The following is an 18,574-nucleotide window of genomic DNA, read 5'->3' as shown; positions in this document are numbered from 1 at the left end:
TCTGTGTGTGTGTGTGTGTGTGTGTGTGTGTGTGTGTGTGTGTGCGAGTGTGTGTGTGCCCATGCCCACGGATGCCAGGGGCAGAGCTGTTAGAAATGGCTGTGGGACACCTAATGTGGCTGTTGGGTACCCAGCACATGCTTCTGGAAGACCAGCTCCTCATTCCTTGAGTCTTTCTTTTCTTTCTTTCTTTTCTTTCTTTTCTTTCTTTCTTTCTTTCTTTCCACTTCTGCTTCTTCAAGATAGAGTCTTGGGTGCTGGAGAGATGTCTCAGAGGTTAAGAGCACTGGTTGCTCTTCCAGAGGACTGCAGGTTCAATTCCCAGCACCCACATGGCAGTTCACAGCTGTCTGTAACTACAGTTAGAGGGGATCTGGCATCTTCACAGACACACATGTAGGTAAAACACCAATACACTTAAAAAAAAAAAAAGAATCTTACTACATAGCCCAGGCTGGCCTCAAACTCACAGAGATACTCTTGCCTCTGCCTCCTGCGTGCTGGGATTTTTAAAAATTTTATTAACTATGTATACAGTATTTTGCCTGCATGTATGCCTGCACAGCAGAAGAGAGCATCAAATCTCATTACAGATGGTTGTGAGCCACTATGTGATTGCTGAGAATCGAACTCAAGACCTCTGGAAGAGCAGTCAGTGCTCTTAACCTCTGAGCCATCTCTCCAGTCCTGAGTGCTTGGATTAAAAGCATATCCTGCTACCTACCCAGCCCTAAGGCTCTTTCTTAATCAATGTCTACTATATATAATGAGACAGGGTCTCTCAGTTTCTTAACTAAATCTAGAGCTCACAGATAAAGACTAGACAGGCTCGCCAGCGAGCTCTGGGGATCCTGTCTCCATACGACACTGGAACTGCTAGTGGGATCGCATTTACATGGGCTCCGAGGATTCATGATTGTGTAGTGAGAACGTTAACCTCTGGAGGAGGAAGATAACAGGAGGATCACTCTGCCATCAAACAAATAGATTCTGGTCGGAGAAGTCACTAATGCTAGTTTGCTTACGGAAAAATACAAGGTTAGTGTCTATCAGGGCTGTTATGAGTTCCTAAGTACGCGTTAGAGCGAGTGACTGCAATAATAACATTTAAGAGCAGGTGTTTAGTGAAGGTTTGCAAAGAAAACCATGAATTAAGAGGGTTGACGAACTGCCTTAACAGGTAAGAGGTACCCATCGAGTCTAAGGGCAAGAGTTTGATGCCCAGGCCCAACATGATGGAAGAAAGCAACTGATTTTAGTTGTTCCCTAACGCAAAATAGATGTTAAAAATACTTTTTATACCTTCAAGTAGAAAAGCATGAGGCCCGGTGTGGAGGCGCATGCCAGAGGCAGGTGGAGCTAAGAATTTGAGGCCAGCCTGGTCTACAGAGTGAAGTTCCAGGGCAGCCAGAGCTATACAACAGAGAAACCCTGTCTCGCAAAACAAACAACACCCCTTCCCCCCCCCCCAAAAAAAAACCCAAAAAACTATGAAAGATATTCCGCTCCTTGTTATACAGGCCTAGAGAGGCCAAACCCGGTCCATCTACTCTGGAGGATCGGATGCTCCTGCCTCTCCAAGCCTCCGTTAGAAAGCGGGGAGCTCGCCATAGGTCGCCACGGCCACTATCCACTCTCTGATTGGCCAAGGTGGAAAAAAAGGTCGTTTTTCCTATTCGCTAGAAAGCAAACGCCAAAGAACACACTGGCTGCGTCGCCCGCGGGTTTCGGTCGTGAGAGAGGAGGCGGGCCGGGGCTCGCTGTTGCCGTGGTTACACGGAGGCACGTGTGCAGTTCCGGAAGCGGCCGGGGGAAGCTGCTCCGCGAGCGCTGCTGGAGGAAACGCTGCCGGGTCCGCTCCGCTCTGGGTCCGGCTGGGCCATGGAGTCCATGTCTGAGCTCGCGCCCCGCTGCCTCCTGCTCCCCTTGCTGCTGCTGTCCTTGCTGCTCCTGCCTGCCCCGAAGCTGGGCCCGAGCCGCGCCCGGGCGGAGGAGACCGACTGGGTACGATTGCCCAGCAAATGCGAAGGTGAGGGGGCGGGGCTGCGGGCGTACCCAGGCCGAGGGGCGGGATGGGGCGGGGCCTGTGGGGCAGGGTCTCGCTCGGGGGTCTCGCTGACCCTGCTGCGTGCTTGGCACTGCTTGGTGCTGGCACTCTCGATAAGCTAGACGTCCGAGGCGTAGCTGCTTGTCTAGCCTGGAGGTGGGGGTGGAGGGAAGGCTTCACATAGGAAGCCTGCTGCGAAATTAAGAGTTGGTCAGGAAAAGGAAAGTACAGAAAACCCATTCCCCGTTAAACCACAGAAACAGAGGCAAATGAAGAGGCTCTGCAAACCGAGAAGCCAAAGGGCGAGTTTGAGGAACTGAAAAGATCCATATGATTCAGAAAAGGAACCTGAAATAGTCCCCATGTGCCTTCACTGCAACCTAATGTGTGAATGGTTTTTGCTTCTTGAGGACAGGGACTTGGTTGCAAATATTTATTGACAAACAAAAAAGATTTTGGAATACGTATGATTATCTGTGTGGAGAGAGGAGGCTCAGAGGATCAAGAGGTCACTTTGGGGAAACATAGAGCCCAGGAGAGATTAGGAAGGAGGAAGGTTTTATACACTGGGAGGACAGGGAACCCCGGAGCCAGGAGTGGGGGCAGGCGCTTTGAGAGCTGTTCGGGGTCTGAGACCTCCCTTGTTTCCTGCGCTTCGTTTTTCAGGTTTCCTCGCAAACTTTTACAGTCATCCCCTTCCTTTCTTCGTCCTAGCTCCACGCATCCCCCAATTATTCTGGAAATCCGCTTCATGTTCTTTCAAAGCCTGCACCAAGGCAGATCTGCCCCGGGCCAGATGTTCCCTAAGCACTGGGAAGTGGAGCGCTTGGTTTGAGGTGTATAATCCCTTCATTTGAGCGGTTAGAAATGAGGATGGGGGCAGGGGACATGGTTCAGTGGGTAAAATGATTGGCACAGGTGCCCGAGAACCTGAGTTCAGATCACCGGGACAAATGTGAAAAACCAGGTGCTGCAATGTTCCTCTGCCCACAACACACATGCACAGGCGGACCCTGGAGACTTGCTTGCCAGCCGGTTTAGCCAGATCATCACGCTCCAGATTCAAGTGAGAAACCTTGTCTGAAAAACAGTAAGGTGAAGACCAGTATTAGAAAGCCTCTGGCCTCCGTGTAATCCACACACACACTATAAATACAGTATGTTTTTGGTTTGTTTTTAGGTGAGTCTATAAATACACAGGAGTTGTTTTTGTTGTTGTTTTTGTTTTTTTAGTTTTGCAAGGTAGGGTTTCTCTGTGTAGCTGTGTAGCCTTGGCTGTTCAGGAGTTCTCTTTATAGACCAGGCTGGCCTCAAACTCATAGAGATCCTCTTGCCTCTGTCTCCTGACTGCTGGGATTAAAGGCATTTGGCAGAATTTTTGTTTTTTAAGTAGACTCTCTAGAGACTCTTCAGACCCCACTGGAAGGGTACCTGTTAAAGAGTCTTGTCTGGCCACGCTGTGGTGGCTCACACCTTTAATCCCAGCGCTTGGGAGGCAGAGAGATAGGCAGATCTCCAGATCCGTGAGTTCAAGGCCAGCCTGGTCTAAGTGAGTTCCAGGACAGCCAGGGCTACACAGAGAAACCCTGTCTTGGGAGGTAAAAAGTGGGGGTTCTTGCCTGTGCCAGGATGCTTTTGCCTGCTTCCCGCTAGTCCTGGGGGTTGCTTCTTTTTTTCTTATTCACAAGCTCATTTATTTTCCCTTATAAACTCTATGCTTAGAGTTGGCAAGGATCTTAGCAATCATCAAGCCTGAACTCATTCCGTAATCAGTGAAGAGTAAATTACAAAGGATTTTTGAGGCTCGGAGTGGTTTGGCAAACGTTGGCCCTTAGGCTCCTCTTAATACTGTTTTACTTGTGTTTATTATGTTGCATCTCTGTTATTAATTGCTGACTGTTACCTGGCTCACAGAGCCTGCCTTCGGGCTTGGTAGTCTGAGTGGAACAGGCCTCAGCACAGAAGAAGGAGAACCTGCCCAGAAAAAGTGGGCGGCTGTCCACAAGGGTCTGGGGTCTGTGCCATGAGTCTCCCCCAGGTTGGCTCTGAGAGGGTTCTTCCCCCCTCGGGTGGTCTTGAAGAACTGACATTTGGAAGATTGGGAAAGCAGGTGTACTTGATGGGATAAGAGAAAGGATGTTTGAAACCTTCATTTTCCCCGCTTCTGGAGTACCACATGCCGAGGCTGTGGGCGAACCGGGCAGAGGAGCCAGAACAACGATGAGTTTGCAGGGAGGTGCAGAGGAGGATGGGGAGGGAGCCCAGATGGTCCAGGATGGAGATGCAGAGGCAGAGAGGTGAGAACCTTGGTACACCGGAGATGCTGAGATCACCAACTTATAATTGGGACTTTGTGTTCCAAGTTCTCCAAGCATCAATTAATGTGCTTGTTACATGAAATTACACTAAACAAGCCTTCGGGGGTAGTGTCGTCATCATCTTCCTCTTTTTTTTTTTAGTGTGTGTGTGTGTGTGTGTGTGTGTGTGTGTGTAACTCCACTCTCGCTGATAAAACAGTGCAGGTGACACAGCCTGCAGACAAAAGTCCATCCAGAAAATCCCACTGAACTCCATCAGCAATGCTCGCCCTCAAAGACCCCGGTGTGTCTCAGCTGGGTCTTACAGGGATCATAGCCGGCTCTCTGAGAGGCCTGGTGATGGCAGGAGCACGGGAGACTAGTTCTGGACTTCCCTGGGGAGCAGACTTAATGGAGTGTCAGGAGAATGGGTCAAAGGAGCCTCGAGAAGGCATTAAGCCCTTTCCAGGGCCGGGGTGCGGCACACCCTGAAGGTGGTGGACGCTGAGGGTGGTGGCTGTCTGGTTAATTGTTAACACCCTCTGCTCTTTCATAGTGAGCATAGAAAGGGGGAACCCAGTTTTCCTGTCCCTGTTCCCAGTGCTCAGCACACAGCAGTTGCTTGGGCAGGGTAGGAGTAAGAGAGTACCTGCACACAATCATAGGCCTCTCTGGAGCCAAGTACTCGGCCGTCGGAGAGAAGCGGTTGGGGGACACATGAAATCAAGAAGATTTCCATTAATTTCCCAAGTACCAATTGTTTCATGGTTGTACAGAAGTTCATGCTCACAGGAAGTATGTGGTGATGTATAATTGTTCATAATGTATAACTGTTGAGATAGATTATTAAATATTAGATACTGCAGGGCAGATCATTAACAGCTGTTGAATGTGAGAGGAATAAAATTTTTCATTCTATTCTCTCAGCGTGATGAGCATGAATATTTTATCTTAAAATTTTGTTTACATTTATTTGTTGGGAAACGGAAGAGGTGAACAGGGGCAGAGGACAGTGTGCCTGTAGAGGACAGTGTGCCTGTAGAGCTCAGGGGACAGTGTGCCTGTAGGGGACAGTGTGCCTGTAGGGGACAGTGTGCCTGTAGAGCTCAGGGGACAGTGTGCCTGTAGGGGACAGTGTGCCTGTAGAGCTCAGGGGACAGTGTGCCTGTAGGGGACAGTGTGCCTGTAGAGCTCAGGGGACAGTGTGCCTGTAGGGGACAGTGTGCCTGTAGGGGACAGTGTGCCTGTAGAGCTCAGGGGACAGTGTGCCTGTAGGGGACAGTGTGCCTGTAGGGGACAGTGTGCCTGTAGAGGACAGTGTGCCTGTAGGGGACAGTGTGCCTGTAGGGGACAGTGTGCCTGTAGGGGACAGTGTGCCTGTAGGGGACAGTGTGCCTGTAGAGCTCAGGGGACAGTGTGCCTGTAGGGGACAGTGTGCCTGTAGAGCTCAGGGGACAGTGTGCCTGTAGGGGACAGTGTGCCTGTAGAGCTCAGGGGACAGTGTGCCTGTAGGGGACAGTGTGCCTGTAGAGGACAGTGTGCCTGTAGAGGACAGTGTGCCTGTAGGGGACAGTGTGCCTGTAGAGGACAGTGTGCCTGTAGGGGACAGTGTGCCTGTAGGGGACAGTGTGCCTGTAGAGGACAGTGTGCCTGTAGGGGACAGTGTGCCTGTAGGGGACAGTGTGCCTGTAGGGGACAGTGTGCCTGTAGGGGACAGTGTGCCTGTAGGGGGCGGTGTGTCTGTCTGTAGAGGACAATATGTGTGTAGAGGACAATGTGTCTGTAGAACTCAGAGGAAAGTGTGCATGAAACAAGAATTCCATGTGATAAGATAGTTATGAGCTGCCATGTGGGTGCTGGGAACGGAACCCAGGTCCTCTGCAAGAGCAGCAAGTGGTCTTAACCATGGCGCCATTTCTCCAACCCCACTAATTGTTTATCTTTTGAGACATAGGTCTTAGCGTGTAGCCCTGGCTGTCCTGGAATTTATTATGTTTTGAAGGCTGTTCTTGAACTCACAGAAATCCTCCTGCCTCTGTTTCCTGATTACTGGCATTAAAGGTGTGTGCTACCATGCCTGGCTATGTTTTGAAATTATTCCTTGCTGCCTGTGTTACCCAGGCTGGTCTTAAATTTACAATCCTCCTCCTCAGGTGCCCAAATAGTTCCGATTAGAAATATCAGCCATTGTGCTTTATTTATTTATTTATTTATTATAAGGTGTTGGGAGCTGAGGTATATAGATAAAGGCTGGGAATGGGCGTGCAGTAATGAATTTCATTTGTGGCCTGGGCCTCATTTCCAGAGCGAATATTGGTTTGGCCCAGGCTCCTGGGTTTTTTTGGCTGGTGCTGGCCTCCAGAAGTTGTGTGTACTCAGTGGGCTCCCCATGTTTTCTTTCTCCAGTGTGCAAGTATGTTGCAGTGGAGCTGAAGTCAGCTTTTGAAGAAACTGGGAAGACCAAGGAAGTGATTGACACAGGCTACGGCATTCTGGACCGGAAGGCCTCGGGAGTCAAGTACACCAAGTCGTAAGTGAATGGGGACCTGGTGTCTGGCCTGCTTCAGTTTGGGTTTTATGTGGTGGGGGTTGGAAAATGAGGGCTGAGTGTTATACTTCTTGTTTTCCTTCCATCCAGGCAAACCTACAACAAAGACTTTGTTCATAGTAATAGATTCAAGTTTGTCCACTGATTCTGCCAGTAAAGGCCAATGATCTTCATAAATCCTCTTTCTGTGCCTCAGAGTCCTCATCTAGGAAAGCGACCATGACCAGGCGAGTCCCTGGTTAGTTCCTGAAGTCACAAGACCTCGTGACCAGTGTAATTCATAAGAAATATTGCTGGATGGTGGTGGTTCATGCCATTAGCTCTAGCGCCTAGGAGGCAGAGACAGGCAGATCTCTGAGTTCAGACCAGCCCGGTGAATAGGTGAGTTCCAGGACAGCCAGGGCTACACAGAGAAACCCTGTCTCAAAAGACAAAACAAACAAAAATTACTAGCATAGGATTATTAGAGGATTTTTTAATTAATTAATTAATTATTGGGCTGGGGGGCAGGATTTCCCTTTGTAGCCCTTGCTGTCCTGGAATTCACTGTAAGAACAGGTTGGCCTTGAACTCACAGTTTTTGTTTTTTTGGCTTTTCGAGACAGGGTTTCTCTGTGGCTTTTGGAGCCTGTCCTGGAACTAGCTCTGTAGACCAGGCTGGTCTCCAACTCACAGAGATCCACCTGCCTCTGCCTCTCAAGTGCTGGTATTAAAGGTGTGCGCCACCACCGCCCGGCTTGAACTCACAGTTTAAAGACATGTGCCACCACTACCTGGTGACAGAGCCTAAATTTTTTTTAATATTTATTTATTTTTATTTGCATTGGTGTTTACCTACATGTATGTCTGTGAGAGTTTGTTGGGTCTTCTGGAACTGGAGTTACAGACAGTTATGCGCTGCCATGTGGGTGCTGGGAATTGAACCTGGGCCCTCTGGAAGAGCAGCCAGTGCTCCTGACAGCTGAGTCGTCTCTCTAGTCCCCCGGAGCCTAGATTATAAAACAAATTTTTTAACTTAAAAGAAGACACGTGGGGCTGGAGAGATGGCTCAGCGGTTAAGAGCACTGGCTGCTCTTTCAGAGGTCCTGAATTCAATTCCCAGCAACCCAACCATATGGTAGCTTGCATATATGCAGGCAGAATGTTGTATACATAATAAATAAATAAATCTTAAAAAAAAAGAAAGACAAGTTTTGCTATTAGAATGATGCATATCTAGGCATCCCATAGTCCTTGCACTTGGGAGGAGGTGGAGGCCGAAGATTATTGCAGTTTTGAGGCCTCCTCCTTGGTCTACCCTGGGAGTTCCAGGCTGCCCAGAGTTACACAGCAACAAAACAGAAACCTGGGCAAACAAAAAAGATATGTGCTGGGCATGGTATCTCAAACCAGACATCACAATTGCTGGGAGGCCGAGGCAGGCCTGAGACAAGTTTAAATTCCTGCCCTACTCGGGCACGATGGTTAGTGTTAATTCCCAATTTGATACACTCTGGAATCCCTGGGGGATTGGCCTCTGGGCATGTCCGCAAGGGATTATCTAGATTAAGGTTAGCCTCTGAGAATGCATATAGAGATTTATCTTGATTACAAACCATTAGTTAAGTGGCAAGACTTTTTCTTTTTTTCTTCTTCTTTTTTCTTTAGGCAGGGTTTCTCTGTGTAGCCCTGACTATCCTGGAACTCACTCTGTAGACCATGCTGCATACTGGCTGCAAATTTAAGGAACCACCTGCCTCTCTGCCTCCCAAGTGCTGGAATCAAAGGCCTGTGCCACCACTGCCTGGCCATATTTTCAGTTCTGAATAAGTGAATTATTAAGTACACAGCAAGCCAAAGTAAAAGAATAAATAGTGGATGGATGGATGGATAGATGGATGGATGGATGGGAAGGAAGGATGGACCAACAGCATTAAACCATCTGTCTAAGCATCTGGAAGAAATGAGCTGGGGAAGCCCAGTGAAGCAGCCAGCTAGAGTTCTCCATCAGAAGTCCCTCTAGACCAGTGTCCCTTAAGCAAGGCTTCCAAGTAAAGGAACAGCGACAGAGATCAAGTCAAATCAAGCTCTCACCAACATCCAACAGAAACTAGAGGAGCTGAAGCAGTCAGAGGGGTCCCGCTGAGCACCTCATATGGGCAAGCCAGTCATGACTGGACTCCCGGCTTCCGTTTTCCACTGCAGGCATTCTTTTGTCATGGGATAAGCAGTGATAGCTTCTGCTGGAAATAGTTCATTTTCCAGCTGTGCTCTAGGCACAGGGTCCAAAATCAGCCAGGGGATAAAGCTCTGGGCATGCCTGTTTTATTGTGTTCTCCTCCCCTGCCACCCATGCCGGAAACACAATGCCTTAAAGACATTTGGAGAAAAAAAAAAAGTGCTGAAAGGGGCAGGGGCGCGGTGAGTACAGTTGGTGGGACAAACCTGCTTCCAGAGTTATGTCTCAGTGAGCCCAAACAACACATGGTGATTTATTTTTTTTTTTTTTTTTTTTTTAAAGATTTATTTATTTATTATGTATACAGTGTTCTGCCTACATGTATACCTGCAGGTCAGAAGAGGGCACCAGATCTCATTACAGATGGTTGTGAGCCACCATGTGGTTGCTGGGAATTGAACTCAGGACCTCTAGAAGAACAGCCAGTGCTCTTTAACCGCTGAGCCATCTCTCCAGCCCCCCACATGGTGATTTATTATATCGTGATTGGTGCTCATATTGATATCTAGACTCTTGATCATTGTTTGCTTCATCTGTTCCATGTTGGTTTTACTTTAAACCAGATGGGTAAGCTTTGCCATGTTCAGTATAGACAGGGCTGCCAGATCCCAGAAAAGACGATGAAGTCATGACCCGAGAGGTGCAGACAAATGACATGAAAGAAATGGTTTACTGCGTGCAGTGGTGCACCCCTTCAATCCCAGCGTCTGGGAGGCAGAGGCAGGTGGCTCTGAGTTCAGCACCACCCTGGTCTGTATGGCGAGTTCCAGGCCAGCCAGGTCTACATAGTGAGATCTTGTCACCAAAACACAGAAAGCAAGCAGTGGTTAATAGGAGTTGGGGGGCGGCGGTTGGGAAAGCGCTTGTTGTGCAAGTGTGAGGATTTGGTTTGATTCCCAGCACCTACATAAAAAGCCAGGCAGAGTGGTACTCACTTCTGAGCCCCTGACAGAAGGGCTGGCCAGGAGGGGTCCTGCGGCTTGTTCCATGCCTAAGTCTAGCCCAGAAGGTGAGCTGCAGGTTCAGAGAGACCCTGTCTCAAAAAATGGAAAGTGATCAAAGACGTTGACCTCTGACCTCTGCATGTGTGTGTGCATACACATGTACCTGCACATACATGCACACACATGAACAAGTATACACATATACCACATAACAAAAAAAGTGATTAATAAGCTGTTTCCAGGGAGCACTAGGAAAGATCTGTTCATGATATTTTCCCTAATGGTAACAAATTAAAAGTACTACTTAAAAAACAATGGACAGATATATTTTGCTTTACAGGGAAAAAGTGGAATTATCAGACACTTGTCTGCCATGCCATGACCTCCTAGATTTGGTTCCCAGGGCCACAGGGGTTTTTTGTTTGTTGGGTTTTTTTTTTGTTTTGTTTTGTTTTGGATTTGGTTTTGGTTTTTTGAGACAGGGTTTCTCTGTGTAGCTTTGGAGCCTGTCCTGGAATTCACTCTGTAGACCAGGCTGGCTTCAAACACACTGAGATCCGCCAGCCTCTGCCTGGGATTAAAGGTGTGCGTCACCACCACCCGACTGACCACAATTTTTTTTTAATTATTTATTTATTATGTATTTAGTATTCTGCCTGCGTGTATCCCTGCTGGCCAGAAGAGGGCACTAAATCTCACTGCATATGGTTGTGAGCCACCATGTGGTTGCTGGGAATTGAACTCAGGACCTCTGGAAGAGCAGGCAAAGCTCTTAACCACTGAGCCATCTCTCCAGCCCAGCACAGGTTTTTTTAAAAGTGGGAGGTGGAAGGATGGCTCGGCAGCTCAGAGTACTTGCTGCTCTTCTAGAGGACCCGGATTCAGTGCCCAGTCCCTGTGTCAGGCAGCTCACCAGGACTTGCAGTGCCGCCTGAGCTCAGCCAGTGCCTGCACACAGGTGGATGTGTGTTTACATACACGAACACACTTTTAAAGTAGAATAAATAGATTGGTTTGGGCTGAGACTCAGTTGTAGAGCTCTTGCCTGGTCTGTGCGGGCACTGGCTTTGATCCAGCGGCTATAAATAAGCCCCTCTCACCCCTACAGATCCTTCCCTTAGATCTGTTAAAGCCTTGTCTCTCTGGTCTGTGTTCCAGCATTTCAGAGCCCCCAGGCCAGATGATCTGTCTTCCTTCCAGCTCTGCCTTCCCATTGGTGAGATGTGCAGGCGTTGGGCAGCAGGGCTGGAGGGATGGACCGCTGCTCCGTGGGGTTGGGGGGAGAACTTAGCTCCTCTCTGCTGCTGTCTCGGCAGGGACTTACGGTTAATTGAAGTCACTGAGACCATTTGCAAGAGGCTTCTGGACTACAGCCTGCACAAGGAGAGGACTGGCAGCAACCGGTTTGCCAAGGTTGGCTTTGTGCTTGTGCCTCCTTCCCTCTGGGCCGGGCCCTCGTGAATCTCAGTGTGTCTGCTGGCGTATGTGGGTGATTGGCAGGTCATGCCTGAGAACCCTCCTTCTTTCCTCTCGCGCATTCTTGGATAGCCGTTTGTATTTCTTGCTGAGCACTGACTGCATTGTCAGAAGCTGTGTTTATGATGGTCTGGGCTTGCCCCGGGTTCCACCTCCATGGCAGAAACAGGCAGAAATGCCCCAGGCTGGCAGCTTACAGGGGTATCAAAAACACTAGGACTCAGCAGGGTTCCCACAGCAGTGTGCCAGGGAGATGGCAGAAGACAGACGTTATGCACTGTAATCCCAGCTCTTCCTTCCCAGGTGGAGGCAGGAGGATCAGAAGCCAGGAGTTCAAGGCTAGCTTCAGTTAAACAGTCGGATTGAGTCTGGCCTGGGTTACATCAAATCCTGTCTTAAACAATTAAAAAAATCAGTGATTGTAAGTTCCTCCTGTGAGCCACCCAGATCCACCCCCTCAGGCCCCTGCTGGGCGTCTGTGTACACTGGTGCTTTTCTCTGGAGAAGGAGCTGGTAGGTTCTTATTTGTCTTGTGTCTTCTGTACCTGCCACCCACATTTTCCTCCTAAGTTCCCTTCTGTCCAAGGACATCAGGCAGAGCCTCTGAGACCCACAAGTGTTTCAAGCCGAAATCTTAGGTTTGTTTTTAAAACGGACATGGATGTAGTTAGTTGATCCATGATCGCCTTCATAAAAAGTGTTTAAATTCTTTTCTCCTGCCTGAGTGCTGTGTGTCCCACACCCGTTTGCCCGGCAATTTAGGAGGCAGGAAGATCTTGACTACATAGGCGATAAAGAACAAAAACCAAAATATTGGTAGCAAACTCTTAGAAACATTATGTTAATCCGTGAGCACGGCTTATACTGGGTTGTGCATTTGATGTGGTACAGTGCAATCAAAAACTAGAGCTGGGCAGGGGGTGCACACTGCTAATCCCAGGACAGGTATGGGGGTGCACACTGCTAATCCCAGGACAGGTGTGGGGGTGCACACTGCTAATCCCAGGACAGGTGTGTGGGGACTACAGAGCAAAGATCCTGTGATGTACTACTGCTTACATAGAAAAGCAGGGTGGGACATGAATCGGAGTTTCTGTTTGTTTTTTCTGGTATGGGATTTTAAGTCAGTGCTTTGCACAAGCCAGGCCAAAACTCTTACCACTGAGCTATACCCAGTCCGTGTGTGTGTGTGTGTGTGTGTGTGTGTGTGTGTGTGTGTGTGTATTATCTCTAGGAAGGGAGAAGAGTGGTAGTGAATCATCTTTGGGGACAGAAGCTAGCAGGGAAGCCAGTCTAGTTTTTTCATGGCATAAAGAATGCTTTAGGCCACAGCTCTGCTTTTCCTGCCAAGGAAAGACATAAGCTAGGAAGAGCATGGCGTGGTGAGTGGGCCTGGGTACCGGGGAGGGCTCCTTACGCTACAACACTTGCTGGTACTAGAGACGGCTCACCAGTTAAGAGTACTTATGCTCTTGCAGAGTCTCAGCACCCATGTGGTGATTCACAGCCCTCTGTACTATGATGGGTCATGACTTCTGTGGGCACCAAGCATGCACATGGTGCAGGAAAAACACACACAAAATAAAATGATTGAATCTGATAAAAAAAATTTATAAAGCCAGGTGTGGTGTTAAATGCCTTTATCCCAACACTTGAGAGGCAGAGGCAGGCAGATCTCTGTGAGTTCCAGGCCAGCCTAGTCCACAAAGCAAGTTCTAGGACAACTAGGGCTTGTCTCGAAAAACAAAACAAAAATTAAAAAAAAAACACTTGCAACCCCTTTTTACCAAAAAAAAAAAAATTTTATGTCACCTAGGTATATAGTTACATCAAATAAGTGTAGGCATCAGACAGTTCTTAGGCGAGGGAGATGGCTCAGTGAGTGAAGTGTGAACTGAGTTTGGATCCCCAGCGCCCCATAAAGACAGATGCAGTAGGATGTGCCTGTGGGCCCAGGGTTTGGCCTGCGCAGTGGCCTTGTCTCAAAACAAGGCTGAAGGGAGGGAGGGGGAAAGGAGTGTTGGGAGGGGGAGAAGGGTGGGAGGAGGGGGAGGGAAATGGGAGGCTGGGAGGAGGTGGAAACTTGTTTTTTTTTCTCCTTTTTTCAATATTAAAAAAAAGTCTTGAATGTAACCAAACTCCAGATCCAAACAAACAAACAAACAAAAAAAAACAAGGCTGAAGGGAAGCAGCACCCAGGGTGGCTCTCCGTCTCCACGCGCACATCCACAGCGTGCACAGAGACTAAAAACAGCTAAATGCTGGCTGAGCATTTGGTGCTATAGGACAGCATCTTCAACGTTTTTGGTTTATATTTTGATTTTGTAGTCATAAATGCTGAGAGCTTCTGCTTTATGTACATATGTATCCAGCATGCAGGAGTTTGTGTAGAGCCATTTAAGAACATTGGAGGGGCTGGAGAGATGGCTCAGTGGTTAAGAGCATTGCCTGCTCTTCCAAAGGTCCTGAGTTCAATTCCCAGCAACCACATGGTGGCTCACAACCATCTGTAAAGAGGTCTGGCGCCCTCTTCTGGCCTTCAAGCATACAGACAAAGTATTGTATACATAATAAATAAATAAATTTAAAAAAAAAAAGAACATTGGAATTCTATCTTCAAACCAAGTCTGCGATTTTACTGAATGCTTTTTATGAAATTCAGGTCATTTCTATGAAACTCAAACAGCAGTTTTGATTTATCTGTTTGTTTATTGTGAGGCAGAGTCTCTCTACAGAGGCAGAACTTTTCTTTTGTCCCAACCATCTGATCCCAGATAATCACACAGAAGCTTATATTAGTTACAAAGTGTTTGACCTTTAGCTCAGGCTTTTTTTTTTTTTTTTTTTTGGTTTTTCGAGACAGGGTTTCTCTGTGGTTTTGGAGCCTGTCCTGGAACTAGCTCTTGTAGACCAGGCTGGTCTCGAACTCACAGAGATCCGCCTGCCTCTGCCTCCCGAGTGCTGGGATTAAAGGCGTGCGCCACCACCGCCCGGCCCTTTAGCTCAGGCTTATCACTAACTAGCTTTTACAATTTAAATTAATCCATTTTATTAATCTATATTTTGCCACATGGCTCATGGCTTTACCTGGTGACTGGCTTGTTTCTCTCAACTCCACACTTATTTCTGTATTTTTAGTTTGGCTTTCCCACCTAGCCTTATTCTGCCTTGCTATAGGACAAATTAGCTTTACTATCAACCAATGATAGTGATATATAGTCACAGAGTACAGAAGGGTTATCTCACAGCACTGTGTAGCTCTGGCTGACCTGGAGATCACTATGTAAACCAGATGTAAACCAGGCTAGCCTCAAACTCCTGCTTCTGTCTCCCAAGTGCTGGGACTTATTTTTATTTTTGTTTTTTAACTTTTAGAGAAGGTCTCACTATATAGCCCTCTCTGGCCTAGAATTTACTGTGTAGACCAGGGTGGCTCTGAACTCACAGAGATCTATCTGCCTCTTATCTCTGTTTCTGGGATCCTGGGATTAAAGGTGTGAGCTGCCACTCCCAGCCTCAAACTGCAATTAAAAAGAAAACCAAACATTGTGACATAAAATAACCAAAAAAAAATATTTATTTGGTGCTTGTAGGATAAACAGTGGTGATGGGGAAATATTTGAAGTCTTTATTTTCCAGAATTAAGCCATTTTGTTTGCATAATAGTGTCCAGCTACATTGAAGGGGTGGAGCCAAGGATACCTTATTTCCTGGGAAAGAAAGCAACAGTAGCCAGCTTTGAGCACATAGCAGTGAGGGAGGTCAGGATCTTTGAGCACACAGCGGTGAGGGCAGTCAGGATCTTTGAGCACACACTGGTGAGGGCAGGTCAGGATCTTTGAGCACACAGCGGTGAGGGCAGGTCAGGATTTGTGTAGTTGGGGGTGGTGGAAGGCCAGCCTAAAAGAGGGAGAGAGGTCAGGGCCAAGGGCAAGAAGCCCTGGACAGATGGACATCTTTGACTCAGGTTCTCAGACACCATAGAGAAAATGGTGGGAGGTAGATAGATGGTGCTGCATCCCGTATCTGGTCGCCTCTTCCAGGGCATGTCGGAAACCTTTGAGACGCTGCACAACCTGGTCCACAAAGGTGTCAAGGTGGTGATGGACATCCCCTATGAACTGTGGAACGAGACTTCTGCTGAGGTGGCTGACCTCAAGAAGCAGGTAAGACCTTGAGCCTGCTGCACTCAGTGGGGTGGGTAGGGCCAGCTCTGCCCTGAGAAAGGCTACCAAGAGCCATTTCTTTATCTATCTATCTATCCTTCCTACCTACCTACCTTCCCATCCATCCATCCGTCTACCCATCCATCTATCTATTGGAGATAGGTTCTCACTATGTAGCCCTGGCTACATAGTGGAACTCACTGTGTAAAACAGGCTGGGCTCAAACTCACAGAAACACACCTGCATCTGCCTCTGCCTCTGCCTTGAGAATACTGGGGTTAAAGGTGTGCGCCACCATTTCTGGCACCTTTTTACTTTTGCCTCAGTTTCCTCAGGCGAGTCATACCTGCCTGCCTATCTCTTCGTGGGTCATGGTGTAGCCAGGGGCCCGGGAGAGAGTTGGGTGTCTGTGCTTTGCCAGTTCCTGGTGCTTGCTTCACAGTGCGACGTGCTGGTGGAAGAGTTTGAAGAGGTGATTGAGGACTGGTACAGAAACCACCAGGAGGAAGACCTGACTGAGTTCCTCTGTGCCAACCACGTGCTGAAGGGCAAGGATACCAGTGAGTGAGGGCGGGGGGGGGGGATGAGGGGCGCAGGGCAGTGTCTCCCTCCAGGAAGTGAGTAGCATAGGGTGGGAAAGAGGCGTCTTGCCTCAGGGAGCTTGGTGAGGGGAGGGGAGGGCCGCAGGCTCAGGAACAGGAGCAGTGAGCCCAATAACCCCAGTGATGTGGAAGTGGGTGAGAGGTGTCCGCTGTAGTTGTCCTCCCAGCAGCTCCCCTCCAGTGCCGCTCACCAGCAAACTGCCCCTGAGACCCTTCTGCACCTTTTCTCAGGTTGCCTGGCAGAGCGATGGTCTGGCAAGAAGGGGGACATAGCCTCCTTGGGAGGGAAGAAATCGAAGAAGAAGCGCGGTAGGGTCAAGAGCTCCAGTGACAGCAGCAAGCAGAGGAAGGAATTGAGGAGCCTGGAGGGGGATGCCAGCCCCGAGGAGGAGGAAGGTGTGCAGAAGGCATCCCCACTCCCACATAGCCCCCCTGATGAGCTGTGAGCCCAACTTCATGTCCTTAAATCAAGACCCCTGACTTCAAAGCTGAAGAGCATGGGACACAGTTCCAGCAAGGAGGCTACTGTCCAGCTTCAGGTCTCTGACCTTGACTGTGCCCTCTTCCTGCCCTGAGCAACAACAAGAAGTGGACTGAGACCCCACCCCCAAAGGGAAGAGGGGGAGGTATGCAGAAGGCAGCTCTCTCTCTACACAGCCCTCATGAGCTCTGGGTCCAACCCAGCATCCCCAAACTGAGCCCCCTGACTGTGAGGCTGAAGAACACAAGGCACATACCATGACTCCTCCAGCGTCAGGTCTCCGACTCACCTGCACCCTCTTCACCAGGATGGGCACGGCCCCAGGAAGGACTTAGCGCAGTGTGGCAGCCAGCCCTGCCTCTTCGTCTACCAACTGTTCTCTTCTGCGGGTCCTTCGTCAGGGCATGACTTTCAGAACTTTCAGGATGAGCTCAGCGGTGTGGCACAAGGGGCTGGGCGCCAGAGCTTGAGCCCCTGCAGAGCAGGCGGAGAGGGCACCCCCTTGACCCCCAGGAAAGCAAGACTGCAGCTGCAGTGGCTCCCTCACTCCCGAGGACTCTGGTCCCTGAGTCCTCTTCAGCCTTCAGTGTTCCCTTGTTGCTCTTTTCTGCCTGTGCCCCCAGTCCTGGGGCAGGGAAAGTGGCGCGGCTGCCACCCTTATTGGATGCCAGTTACTAGGAGGAGCGGGTGCTGAAAATGCCCAGGGTTGGTTTGGGTTAGAGCAGTGGTTCTCAACCTTCCTGACGCTGCGACCCTTTAATACAGTTCCTCACGTTCTGGTGACCCCCCCCCACCCATAAAGTTATTTTTATTGCTACTGTCTAACTGTAAATTTGCTACTTTTATGAATCTGATTTCTGGAGATAGAGGTTTGTCAAAGGGGTCACGACCCACGGTCGAGAAACTGCCAGGTTAAAAGTAGGTGGTATGGGTGAGGCCGTGCCTGGACTGACCCTGTCTCCCCGCTGACCCTCACGCAGCAGCTGCCATGCTTCCCAGGGCCTTTCCCACTTGTCTGTGGTGCCTCCTGTGCACTGTGTCCTGGGCACCTGGCTGCCCTCCTTCCCTCCCTCTCTACCCCAAGGCTTTGCTGTCCGTTGTGTAAAGAGTGTTCACGTCACCACCAGCTCCCGCCCCTCCTGCCGCATTTCAGCCTTGCCTGTTTTGGACTTTGCTCCCTAACTGATGACATTTGGTCCCTCTGACCCGTCTTCTAGTGGTTGTACCTGGGCACTTAGTCCCCTAACAAGGCCTAGTTAAGCCCTGCTCCCCCAGACAGAGGAATTGGAGGGCTGCCCTCTAGGGAGAGCACCTTTGACTCTGTCCTAAGACCCGGGATGGAACATGTCAAGGTTGCAGGTGTTGACAGCTGTGTGAGCAGTCACTCCCAGCTTTAGGGCAGTGAGTTCCTGCAGTGTGCGTTCCTGCAGTGTGAGTTCCTGCTGTGTGCGCTCCTGCAGTGTGCGCTCCTGCAGTGTGAGTTCCTGCAGTGTGAGTTCCTGCTGTGTGCGCTCCTGCAGTGTGCGCTCCTGCAGTGTGCGCTCCTGCAGTGTGCGTTCCTGCAGTGTGCGTTCCTGCAGTGTGCGTTCCTGCAGTGTGCGTTCCTGCAGTGTGAGTTCCTCAAGTGTGAGTTCCTGCAGTGTGCGTTCCTGCACTGTGAGTTCCTGCAGTGTGCGTTCCTGCAGTGTGAGTTCCTCAAGTGTGAGTTCCTGCAGTGTGCGTTCCTGCAGTGTGAGTTCCTCAAGTGTGAGTTCCTGCAGTGTGAGTTCCTGCAGTATGCGTTCCTGCAGTGTGC

General features: G+C 49.4%; 1 protein-coding gene across 5 annotated transcripts; it reads left to right on the top strand.

Annotated features, from left to right (window-relative positions):
- The first annotated feature begins 1,789 nt into the window (after positions 1–1,789).
- On the top strand, positions 1,790–17,622 carry Cnpy3 (canopy FGF signaling regulator 3). Of its 5 annotated transcripts, XM_041656102.1 has the most exons (7): positions 1,790–2,029; positions 6,751–6,874; positions 11,213–11,285; positions 11,339–11,467; positions 15,574–15,696; positions 16,139–16,256; positions 16,530–17,622. In XM_041656102.1, exons 1-7 carry the CDS (start codon positions 1,882–1,884, stop codon positions 16,742–16,744), a joined length of 930 nt encoding a protein of 309 aa, XP_041512036.1. In that variant the 5' UTR covers positions 1,790–1,881; the 3' UTR covers positions 16,745–17,622. The 5 variants fall into 5 exon arrangements, 4 of the variants coding, with proteins under 4 accessions (XP_041512036.1, XP_041512033.1, XP_041512035.1 ...); XM_041656099.1 differs by lacking the exon at positions 11,213–11,285 and having other exon boundaries at positions 11,371–11,467; positions 16,530–17,621; XR_005974639.1 differs by lacking the exons at positions 16,139–16,256; positions 16,530–17,622 and having other exon boundaries at positions 11,213–11,270; positions 11,371–11,467.
- Positions 17,623–18,574: the final 952 nt, after the last annotated feature.

This window comes from Microtus oregoni, unplaced genomic scaffold, assembly GCF_018167655.1.
Source record: "Microtus oregoni isolate MIOR12 unplaced genomic scaffold, Mior012 000007F_ref0000211, whole genome shotgun sequence".
Taxonomy (NCBI): Eukaryota; Metazoa; Chordata; class Mammalia; order Rodentia; family Cricetidae; genus Microtus; species Microtus oregoni.
Note: the sequence above shows the minus strand (reverse complement) of the source record. Positions and strands in the feature narration are given on the sequence as shown.

Bases quoted from the DNA above. Each gene is read 5' to 3' on its own strand.
- Cnpy3 (XM_041656102.1), top strand. From the start codon at position 1,882: ATGGAGTCCATGTCTGAGCTCGCGCCCCGCTGCCTCCTGCTCCCCTTG. The intron at 11,286-11,338 runs GTTGGGCAGCAG...GGTTGGGGGGAG, and splicing joins CATTGGTGAGATGTGCAGGC to AACTTAGCTCCTCTCTGCTG. The intron at 11,468-15,573 runs GTTGGCTTTGTG...CGCCTCTTCCAG, and splicing joins GCAGCAACCGGTTTGCCAAG to GGCATGTCGGAAACCTTTGA.